We start from the raw sequence: 11,819 nt of genomic DNA on the forward strand, positions 1-11,819 counted from the left end.
CTAACAGTTTTTCAGCAAAAACATTTTTACGAATTAAACGCGCTAAGAAAAATTTCAGAGTGCCAGGGTATTATCATAAACATCTTCAGCCTGTCGTGGTCCGTGACTGTCCTTTATATTCTGTGGTCTGTGTTGCCGCACTCGAAATTCTAGGTTATGTATTTGTAAATATAGCGGAAAATGTTAAGAAACATTCTGAAATCGACGCTACGGTTGAACGAAAAACGCCGCGGCTGTTCCCAAGCGGCTAAAATGGTGGCAGAACGACAAACCGTGTTACCGACCAGGTTCATGACCGAGGATGGCGAAATCAACGAAAAGGCGGTGTTAGAGAGAATCGTGTCGGGGCCCCCGGACGATTCGAGGGTGGCGCAGCCTTCTTTCAATTTTGCCGCTTACGCGGACAAGTCCGACACCTTGCAACAGTTGGTCAAGCTTGGGGTCGATTTGTATCGTATCGAGCACCAAGTGAAAGCAGTCCCTTTCATTTTGACGCTTAAGTTCGACGACATCAGGCAGCACATAATGTTTTTGAAAGATGTGGGTCTCGGGAAGGACGAAATCGCCAACGTCATCACGAAGAACCCGTTCATTTTCAAAGAGGAGCTCGACAATCTCGAGGTGCGCGTAAACTACTTGGAATTCAAGCAGTTTACCAAAGACATGGTGACTCACATATTGAGGTCGAATCCCGTGTGGTTAAGTCACAGGTAGAAAGGTTTCGGAGCGTTACGAAAGAGTGGCGAGAGTATTAGTGTGGTCGCGTTTCAGCACGCAAGAGATTGATAGGCGATTGGGATTTTTCCAAAAAACGTTCAGCTTGAAGGGCGATCAAGTGCGCGCATTGGCGACCAAAAGGTCCAAACTCATCACTTACGACCTTGCAAAGGTCAAACTCAACCTGTTTGTCATGAAAGAAGAGATGGGGTTTGATGTGACAGAAATAAGAAGTATTATACTAAAGGAACCCAAAATATTCACTTCAGGTATGTTTTTTTTTGTCCCCACTTGCGAGACATGGGCCCAAGTTATGTTCCCGCAGGCCAAAATCGACTGCTGAAAACATTCGAGTACCTGCACCGTACCATGAAGATCCCGCTGGACCGGATAGCCCTCACGCCTGAAATTTTGACGTGCAGACGAAACAGGCTCGAACCCAGGCACCAGTTCCTCGTCAAGCTTGGCCGGGATCAGTTCGATCCTAAAAAACCCAACTACGTGGCCCTTACCACGCTCGTCGCCGAAGATGACGTAACATTTGCGACCGAAACTGCTAAATCGTCCACTCATGAATATAATCTATTTCTTAAAACGTTTTAAATACATATTTATACAAGGAGGTTCGTTTTTTTTTACTGGAACTTTTGAGAAGGTTCATTTAACGTGCGCATGCGTAATATTTATGATCTTGTTTTCAACAATGAACATATTTAGAGCATATTAAATTTTTATACAAAAATGGAATTAAGTGTGGAGAATGAGCAAAGTATTGAAAGCCGAAGTTTGTAAATGGGAGTTCCACATAAACTACCTTTAAATCCTTTAAATTAACTTACACATAAGGCAACGCTTACCCGCGTATAGGCACATTCATTTCCTTACAGTTTTGACCGCAAACACAGCAGATTTCCCAGTGGATGGTCATTTTTGTCACAGAAACACGCAATTAGCGCGGCGTTGCCGATAAAGTCCGTATTTTATGATATTGCGTTTTTACAAAAATAAATCAATTTGCCGATAAAAGTTACGACGATTGCACAACTCAGTCAGTTGCACCAATTTTTACCGTAGTAGGGCCTAGTGGCCTAAATAACGTAGGTAAGTTTTGATTATTTCTTTTCTATGCGTCAAAGTATGTCAGTTACCCATAATGCAGTGCTGTCATAGTCGTCCTCAAATCGTTCGCAATTAAGAAGCAAAAGCGCGTAAGTTGCTATTGTCTTTTTTAGTCAAATTTAATTTGATTTCAAGTTTAAAGCAAACTAGACGCGCCTCGCGCGTAATTTTTTTGTCTCGCAGTGTGCTGTGACCGGTGAATTACACACGTGCGCGCGCGTTTCTCGCTAAACGAACGTTTAAAAGTGGAAATTTCGTTCGCTTTTGAGGAAACCCAACCTCAAATGGATTCTCAAAACAATACAGGTAGGAAAAGTATCATCAAGTGTGTGAATAGTTATGACGCCGGAGTGTTACCGTCGTGTTTGTTCGCAGTGGACGAAGAAACCAACATGGTTTCCGAAAAGGCCGCGGCGCATATCGTGCCGTACTGTCAGGCCGCTACTTCCACGATCGTGCGCGTCAATCAAAACAAAGTGCTCGGCTCCCAGGTCGTATTATGCCTATTTCTCTTCACCCACGGCACTAGGTTAGACGTTATACTTTAAAATCAGGTCCAGGAGGAGCTGGAAATAAACATGTTGGTCCGGAAGCACCAGGATGCGAACGATCGCATCGCGGCGCTCCTAAAACGGATCGAGACGTCGAGCGCCGCCTCGAAGACGCTCGAGTCTCGGCGTTCCACTTTCGCGCAGCACCAGCCTCAAACGCGCATGCGCGTCACTCGCACCGGCGAGCTTATGAAGCTGGTGAAGAACGAGGTGGAAACGTTGAAGAGGGACGCGTCCGAGGCGGCCGAGAAAGTGGGCGTGGTCGCCAGAGAACTGGGCAACTTCAGGTCGCTGACGACCACGACCGAGGAGAATAAAAAGAGGTTCATAGAGTTGGCGAGGAGGACGGAGAAGGGGTTGCAGGAATTGAAGAATCAGAAAGTGGAGATCGAGGATGATAACCTGGTCGGGCGCAACGCCGACTTGGAGCGAGCGATCAAATCGAAACTGGAGGTCTTGGAGGAGAAAAGACGAAGGATACCGAAGGTATCTAGACTGACGGGCGAGAAGATCGGGAGGTTGGAGGCGATCTGCGCCGAATCGGCGGAGCTGGAGGAGGCGCGGCGCCGTTTGGAGGGTTCAAGACGCGACCTTGAGGAACGGCGCCTAGAAGCGAAGCAGGAGATTGAAATATTAGAGGGAAGGTAGGAGGGACCGCTTACGAGACGCGGAGGTGCCTCGAACGTTTCGCATTTTACAGGATCGAAGAACTTTCGGCGAAGAAAACCGCCTCGGAGCAGGACGAGGCCCGTTCGAGGTCCTCCAACAACGAATTGGAGGCGAAAATGGAGGTGGCGAGGGAGGAAATCCGTAACCGGGAAAGGGAATTGGTCGCCGTGACTGTCGGCTTGGAAGCGGAGCAGAGGAAGGTGGAGGAGAGGAAGGAGAAGCTCAGAATCGAACTCGAGTCCGACAGGGACACTTTCGCCGCAGAAGGGGAGAATTTGCGGAAAGTCCGCGAGGAAAACGCGCGGCTGAAGCAGGTAATATTTAACGTCACCCTGTGTCACCCCTATATATAACCACAGACCTTTAATAAAATTAGAGGTCTGTGCACATTTGATTGTCTGTTGCGTAGGCGGTCCGAAGATATTCTTCTTCTTTTTTGCGTATATTGAAAAAGTTTAATCTGAATTTTAACAGCTAACTCAACTAACTCTTATTTTTACTCAATGTTTCGATGTTTTTCTGTTTTTATAACCAACCAGAACCTTATTATCTGTGACACACGCGGTTCCGAAGTTATTCTTCTTTTTTGTTAATATCGCACAAGTTTAATCTGGGATTATGAATTTTAACATCATCGCAGACCTTTATTTTTACCAATTTACCAATTATTTATCTGATGTGTGAATCAATGCGGGGATTAAATTAAAATTAATTAAATCTCATCTAAAAATGTACATACGTTTTAATTGGTTGTCTTTGAGAAGGCGTTAAATGTTTAATTCGAATCCATTGTTGCCAGATTGTACCTCCACTTGTCTCCTACCATTTAATAAATTCGACAACAAAATAACAGAAACTACCGTGTATAATAATATTGTTATAATTCTTCTTCGCTTAGTAAATGTAAAAAAAACACCCTCAACCTTCAGATCGATTGAGATGACATATATAACCAACAAAAACGTTATTGTCTGTGACGTGGGCGGTTTCCTAGGATATTCTTCTTGTTTTTTGTTTCAATCAAGAAGTTTAATCGGGGATTAAGAATTTTAACAGAATCGCAGCTTCCTTACTCAACGAACTGTTATTTTTACTCATTATTTCGATTTTTTTATGTGTATATAACCAACCAGAACCTTATTATCTGTGACACAGACGGTTCCGGGAATATTCTACATTTTTGGTTAGATCGCAAAAGTTTAATCTGGGATTATGAATTTGCTTGCTTACTCAACGAACTGCTATTTTTAATCAATGTTAGGAACTTTTTCTGTAGGTATAACCAACCAGAAACTTATTATCTGTTATGTTTTCTTTTTTTTTTTGCTTATTCAAAAAATTTGAATTTCGTTCGTCGCGAGGTCGTTTCTTCTTTTTTTGGTTTGGGCCTCCGATCGGAGAGCCTAACCTCACTTATCGCCATTATTCTCCGGGTTAAGGTGCGCACGGAAAGATGCGCCACGCTGCTGCGCGTCAAAACGGAACTCGACGAATGTCGGTCGTTCGTTTCCGACGCGGAAACCCGCGTCGCCGAGCGTCGCGAGCGCCTGGAGGCGCTCAGGGCGAAGGCGCCGCCCTTGGACCTCCTCCTCGACGACCTCAAATCGAGGCTCGCCGACTTCGACGAGTCCGTTGCCGAGTCGACTCGCAAACTCGATTCTTTTCCTTCCGAATCCGCCAGGCGAACGGAGGAGGCGCGGAAGCGGCTCGAGGAGGTCGACGAGAAGCTGTCGAAACGGCTAGAGCTGCTGCGCGCGTCCTCCGAAATCCTGCAGGATCGTCTGCGGACCGTTTCGGAAGAGTGGGAGTTGGTGCGCGTCGAGAACGAGCTGCTCGACGAGCAGCTCCGGACTGAGAACGTCAACTTGGAGAGGAAACTTGATTCGCTGGCCGCGCTCCAGAAGGAGGTCGCGGATTTGCGCGACACGCACCGACCTCTTGCGGATGGGCGACGCTCGCCTGGCATACTGAAGCACGGCAAAAGCCCGAAGAAGCAGCCAGTTACGTCGCCCAAGAAGGTGACGTTCGAGGGCTTGTCGTCGACGCAGTCGACCAACGAGACGGTCGAAAGCGAGGACTCGGTGAGTTCATAATTGCGACGAATTTCACCGCGCACAGCGCTAGCGCCATCTGGCCGCCGGTAACGGAACCGAATTGTTTCAGCGAACGCGTGGCTTGTTCGCCGATTGGACACTCGGAATCATGCCGCAGCCCAAAAAACCCGCCAAGAAAATTTTCGATTTTTAATTTCGTTTAGTATGTGTTTAAAAGTTTCTTTCGTTTTGCTTAAAATCGGTCTTTTAATTATTCCCGGAAGGGATAATGTTCACAGCGCGCCATCTGTACTGGCCGGGTTAATGCAAGGCGCCATCTATCAGTCAGTAGATTTATAATTTTTTTACTAGAATTCTAACATTTAATGTGTGAATTGTAAAATGTGCAAAAAAAATAATTTACGTCGAAACAGCTTAAAATTTTTTTTTACTAAAATATAAATAAAGTGCTGCTATCCGTTACAAGCTCCTATAGTATTTTCCGTATGACGCATTACTTTAAACTGCCATGACAGTACTGTAGTACTTGGACACAAATAAAAGATGGCATTCGTAAAAGTATACGCGCCCTTGGCCTCTATCTTATACTCTTTGGTGTGTTCCAATCGTTATAAATAAAGATTTTTTTTATTTTGCTTAAAATCCGCCTTTTAATTTTACTCGGAAGCGGTAATGTCCACAGCGCGCCATCTGTCGCGCGAAAGCGTAAGTACCGACCGGGTTAATGCAAGGCGCCATCTATCGGTGAGTAGATTTATAATTTTTGACTAGAGTTCTAACAAAGACATTTAATCCCATTAATAAACTTTAAAGCGTAGGCACTGTTGTAGTAATACGATAAGATTCGAAAATAAAGAATAAAAGATCTTCTTCTTTTTCTTGTATCAGCTTCTCCTTTGGGGGTTTCGATTTCAATCCCTTATAACGTTATAAATTGTGACTATATCGGTCTGACTTTAATTTGTAAAGTTTGACGTGACGATAGTCTTCAACCCACGTTACAAATTATTTAATTAAAGCATATTATTAGAATTTACTTTTGGTATTACCTTTGAAAAGCCGTGATTAAATGTATCATTTTATATTATAGCAAACAATTCAACATATATAACTAACCAAAACATATCGGCAACTGGAGGTCCAGAAGTTGTACAAAAGTCTACTAAAGGTCTACCTGAACCCTCATTAGGGAGTTAATCTCAAGAATATCGTCCGAAATAATATTTCTCAGAACGTCATTAAAAAGTTGTGTTTATCAACTTTTTCTGTTAAATAAAAGAACCCCAGACCGATCTGCAACATAACCGTCAACAAAAAGGTATATGAAATAACAGAATATTGAAAATAACGTCAAAAAAGTGAATTAATAAGTTGCGGTTCGTGTAAGGTGAGTATCGCTTTTTTTAAGTCAGTGTTTGTATTTTTTAAGTCAATTATTATATCTGTTATGCGGTTCAAGAGTCATCTACCGACTGGTAGCCTAAACCGCAGCATTACTTCTTTGCCTTGGCTAAAGCGTGTGCGTGTCTCGGCCAAAAGCGCCATCTATCGCGGGGTGGACGCATCACGCCACGCATTAAATTTAAAGCGGTTAATTCTCCGCAGAGGGCAGCGGATGTTTCCTCTCTTGAGACAAGAGAGCCACAGTCCTAAAATACATTTGTATAATTGTTTAATGACGTCATGACGTTTTGCGCGCCGTTATCGGCGATGTCAGTCAGGCGTAAATTACTTCGTATTATAACGAGACGGTGCTCGAGAATGCAAACTCAATTACCACGCCGAACTTAAAAAAAAAAGTAACCTCGCCTCGACGCCATTTGACTTTCAATCGCGCGCAGTCTACATGCAAATGCCGTCCCCTCATCTACCTTGCAAATATTCCCGAAACGTTTATCGTATGTATTTATCCCCCCAAGTGACACAAAAACTAGACGGACCGCTTGGTCGCACCGGCAACGTTGTAATGCCATTCCGAGATGCCCCTGCCCGTCACCCCGTTCACCTCGCACTTGAAGAACCTCTCGAACATCTTTGCCTCGCGATTTTTACCCTTGAAGTGGACGTGGGTGACCTCGTAGGTCACCTTGACCTCGTAGGTGGTGTCGTTCGCTTCAAAAGTGAAACACAGCTCGTCGCTAGGCGTACCGTTCTCGCCGTGCTGATACAGCACCAGGTCGCAGTGATCTATCGTCTCTAGCTTCCTGTTGGGTAGCACCACGTAGCCGAACTCGAGGTCGGTCGAGGTGCAAGGCTGGCACACCAACCCCAAGGTAATCCTGGTTTGATTCGACAAGTAGAACATGTGGAAGATGTACCGGTGCATCAGGCTCCAGTCGCGTTTGAAACCGTAGCTGTGGTCGCGGAACGAGTCTAAGCTGAGGCGCGTCTCCTTGCCGTCGACCTTGAGGGTGCCCTCCAAGTACCCCATCTGCTCGTAGTGAGTCTGGTGAGCGCTGAAACACGCGGTGTAGTACCCGGCCGGAGCTGGAAGCGCGACTCACTCTTTGAGGTTGCGGAAGAGGTCTTCTGTCCAGGGCTCGAGGGCTATAGACCTGGCGATCTTCTTCAGGGGCAACTCGACCTCGTACAAGAACCAGGGGTAGTCGCTGGTCCAGGTAGCCTTAAGGTCGACGTCTACCAGCCTCGCGGGGTCTTTTTGTAACCTTAACGCGGGCGGGTGTATATTTACTGACCTCTGACGTCACAACGGCCGTTACGGTCTTTTCATAAATATAAGAAAGTGACCAATTGCTTTTGAATTGGATTATCGAAGGGTGGTGATTAACATACAATGCAACAAGATTATTACCTAAAGTTAAATAATATAGAACAAATAATAATTACAACAGGCGATGATAGCGATAGTGATACTGATATATTACGTGAATAATTTTAAGTAATTTAAGTAGGTAATAAAAATAATTTGTAATTTTATTTTAATTCAAACATAAATACATACATGAATAAATAAATATTGTTTAGTATCTTTCCTAACAAAACCCCAAATAATTAAATCCTAAGCAAAGTACGGACCTGTCTTTCCTTAATTCGTATCAGTTAGTCACTTTCTTATATCTACGAACAGACTTTACCTCATTTTTCCCGCGAACGACACCCTCCACGTCCTCATGGGCTCGACGGGGGTGAACTTTATGCCCTCGGCGGCGTACTCTTTGGGGGCGGGCGCCGCGTCAGCGTCGAGTACCGTGTCGGGCAGCTTGCTAGACAGCAGCAGGCCGTGATCGGGCACCTGCGAAACGCCGTGGGGGTTAGGTCGGGAAATCCTGCGGGCCGAAGCGCTTACCAGGACGTACAAGAGACCGCTGACCTTGGCGTCCTGACGTCTCTCGGTGCCGCCGCAGATGTAAACACCATTTTGGGAGACGGCGTGGAAGAACACGGCGTCGAAGGCCTGCGATCGGCGTCGAAATAAAAAATAATAATAACGCATCCATACGACGGACTTACGAGCGGGTGGGAGGAAAGGGGCTGCAGCTTTTCGAGCTGCGCAACGTCCAGGACGCGGTCTTTGCCCAGCAGGTAGAACTTGAATCTGCGCAGGAAGAGGAGGGTCAAGATGGCGGGGTACTTCGCGAAGTACCACTTGCCGGGCCGGCTGTAGATCCCGAACACTCGTTTCGGATCTTTGCGGTTGTTGATCAGGCAGAAGACGAGGAAGAGCACTATGAAACCGGCGAGCACGTCCACGTACATCTTTGCGGACACAGATCGTACCGTGGTCGACGACAAACGTCGCCGAGATAATCTCTTATCTTTGGACCCACTCCAACGCGAGTCGAGTATATTTTTAAACGTCGCCTTATCAGCCGGAACGCCGGCAACGTCGCAAAGCGCGTCAGCTGCACAGAAATTCCGCTTTCTTCTTCTTAACCCAACTCGGGCGCATTGAGGATGAAACCTTTTGTTACGGGCTGATGCGAATGCATAGTAGGCGGCAATAAAAGCTGTTGTCATTTTTCATCTCTCACCTGATATATCGTGCCGCCTTATTCATTTACGACGGAGTAATGACACTTTAATGGGAAAATGATTAAGGCGTATTTACTTGGTATATTTGTTTAGTTTAAAGCTGTTTACAAAGAACGATTCAAAATAAAAAAACAACACGATTTTACGTAGACGTTCCGACTTGCCAAGAATGTGTGGAAATAGTTTCTGTTCAAAAACGACTTGTCTAAGTCGAAGTCGTAACCTTTTGTGTTGTTGTACTAAGGTGGCTTTTGCTTGATAACTGCAATTTTCACAGTTATTTATTGGTTTTTAAAGTAATCTTATTTATTATTTGTTTTAGACAAAAATGTTGAATTCAAAACTTATAGTTAACACTAAATCAAATAATTAAAAATTATTTTCAAATATACGGGGCGATTTATAAATATGTGGGAAACCAAACGTATGTACCTTTTAAATGGAACACCCTGTCTAATATTGCATCAGTAGATACTCCCTTTTATACTCAATCGCCCAATATGAAAAAATGAAAGAGCATTATCAGGAGTAATTAATGGAAGTATAATATACAAAGTGTTCCTTTTTTTTAACGAAAATAATGTTTTACATTTCTACTCACCCTGTATAACTTCAAAACAAGTATAGGACAAAATAGTGGCGTCAAAAATATAAGGTATTAAGCACAGGGCGTTTTTTACGAAAAAGCTGCCTTAAATCCGAAAACACTCAGTACAGATCATAAATATCCTACATTGGTTGATTAAGTATTTACAGGGAGTATCTATTAATGTCATTTGATTCCCACATGGTTATGAATCAACATTTATATTTAAAAATAATTTTAAATTCTTCATATGAGTTTTTTTCTAAAACAAATACCTAATAAATGAGATATATTACTTTGACACACTATTTGGACACCCTGTATATATAAACAGGTACATTTAACAACGGGTACCCATTTAAATCCAATAGGTCATTAACTAATAGATTCTAGTATTTCATTTTGTTAATCTGCAGAGTTTCCAACAAATTTAGTTTTTTGCTTTTTGATTCATTACGTAAAACATAGAAATTATAATCAAACTTAAAAGAAGAGCAAATAAATAATCTTTAATATTATTTTTCAAAGAAATGAGATCTGATGATATATTATTTGCTCTTACAATATCATGCATTTCTAATTTTAGTTGTGGTTTCAGGTTTCAGATTGTTGTGATTGTCGCTATCATTAGTTACGCGCGTTCAATTTGTCTTGATAACATTTTAATTGGCTGTAATTTTTTGTTTTTAGAGATAACAAGGTAAACAAACAACGAAATATAGGCTTAGTAGCCAAGTTTTTTTCTAAGTGTTGTATAAAACAAAACACTATCAATTTTCTGACATGTAAGCCTACATCACTTTTTTTTAATGGGACACCCTGTATATTAATAATAATTGCAAAGAGTGCAAAGTAGAACAAAAACACTAAAAATGACAAGGCGCACTAAAGTAAAAAATTCTTTAACTATTCTGCTGCACCATTTTCCTGAACACATTTCTCCTACACTCTAATTATATGATGTCCTGCATTTAGTAACGTTGCCGGATTGTCTCTTAACAGATTGATTGCCTCTGAAATCCTTTGCCGAAGGTCCAAGACATTATCACGAAGTTTTGTGCGCGTGATTTTTTATGTGTCACCAAAAGAAAAAATACATTAAAGTTAAGTCGGGACTATTGGCTGGCCAATCAATATTCCATGTTAAGAAAATTTTCAACTTTGGCAACATTTTGAGGAGGGGCACCGACTTGCTGCCATATAATCAGCCCTGATATATTTAGGGGTGAATCTTCTATATATTGTTCTATCTGGTGCTCTAAGAGTTGCAAATAATGATCTCCAGTTAACTAACTAAATTGATCTATTGATCTATTGATTGGTACCCCTGGGTTTTTATTTCGTGTATTTGTCTAGGATTATTTAAGGAGCAATATCGCGTATTTTGTCTTTCTTGTAGTGAACGAACTTTCATCAGTCCATAAAATCTTTTTCAAAAAATTATTATTCTCATAATGTCTATGTAAAAAATCCAAACAAAGTTGCATCTTCCTTTGACATTGTTCTGCACTTTTTGAGTTATATTCTTTCAAAACTGAATGGATTGATCCCCGTGAAATAGCTGTCTCTTCAAATACTCCAGGAATAGAAGAAACTGGGTGTGCTTCATAGAATCCTAATTTGTTTGCCTTATTTTCTTCATTTAAAACATTATGATTCCGGCATACCTTTTTAGCATTTAATACGTTAACGTTTCCTGCCAATTTCTTTGCCAGCCTTGGAAATATCAGTTTTAAAGGAGCTCGGCGCTTTGCGTAAAATATTAAAGATTCTTCTCTGGATTACCATGAAAACACCACCGCTGATTTATTTGAAAGTTGGTTTAAAAACAAAGTAGTTCCAAACATTCTCCTAATAGCGTAATTGTAATGGACAATGCGAGTTATCACAGTAGATAGTTGACTAAAACCCCTTCCTCATGTGACACAAAAGCAACAACCCAAAACTACATGTATAATAACGACATTTATTTTCACGAAGATTATACCAACAAGCAATTAATTGAGGTTCTACAGAGCTTGAACCTACAAAAGGAATACATCTGTGATAATTATGCAAAAAATCTGAGGCATACAGGTTTAAGGCTTCCACCTTACCACACTATATTTAATCCTATTGAACATGTTTGGC

The 11,819-nt window shown here is 42.5% G+C and overlaps 3 protein-coding genes across 3 annotated transcripts; 2 read left to right on the forward strand and 1 right to left on the reverse strand.

Annotated features, from left to right (window-relative positions):
• The first annotated feature begins 118 nt into the window (after positions 1-118).
• On the forward strand, positions 119-1,356 carry LOC132707296 (transcription termination factor 3, mitochondrial). Its single transcript, XM_060679089.1, has 3 exons — positions 119-710; positions 772-986; positions 1,043-1,356. The coding sequence occupies exons 1-3, from the start codon at positions 181-183 to the stop codon at positions 1,318-1,320; spliced, it is 1,023 nt and encodes a 340-aa protein (XP_060535072.1). The 5' UTR covers positions 119-180; the 3' UTR covers positions 1,321-1,356.
• Positions 1,357-1,894: 538 nt separating this feature from the next.
• On the forward strand, positions 1,895-6,163 carry LOC132707364 (rho-associated protein kinase 1-like). Its single transcript, XM_060679194.1, has 7 exons — positions 1,895-1,925; positions 2,020-2,142; positions 2,212-2,327; positions 2,391-3,031; positions 3,088-3,370; positions 4,496-5,137; positions 5,220-6,163. The coding sequence occupies exons 2-7, from the start codon at positions 2,121-2,123 to the stop codon at positions 5,301-5,303; spliced, it is 1,788 nt and encodes a 595-aa protein (XP_060535177.1). The 5' UTR covers positions 1,895-1,925; positions 2,020-2,120; the 3' UTR covers positions 5,304-6,163.
• An 835-nt stretch (positions 6,164-6,998) lies between these two features.
• Positions 6,999-8,881, reverse strand: LOC132707342 (uncharacterized). The gene is made up of 5 exons (XM_060679155.1): positions 8,582-8,881; positions 8,418-8,525; positions 8,206-8,363; positions 7,615-7,776; positions 6,999-7,566 (listed from the first exon to the last, which is right to left on the reverse strand). Exons 1-5 carry the CDS (start codon positions 8,825-8,827, stop codon positions 7,041-7,043), a joined length of 1,200 nt encoding a protein of 399 aa, XP_060535138.1. The 5' UTR covers positions 8,828-8,881; the 3' UTR covers positions 6,999-7,040.
• Positions 8,882-11,819: the final 2,938 nt, after the last annotated feature.

This window comes from Cylas formicarius, unplaced genomic scaffold, assembly GCF_029955315.1.
Source record: "Cylas formicarius isolate icCylForm1 unplaced genomic scaffold, icCylForm1.1 PGA_scaffold_9__14_contigs__length_23061073, whole genome shotgun sequence".
Classification (NCBI taxonomy): Eukaryota; Metazoa; Arthropoda; class Insecta; order Coleoptera; family Brentidae; genus Cylas; species Cylas formicarius.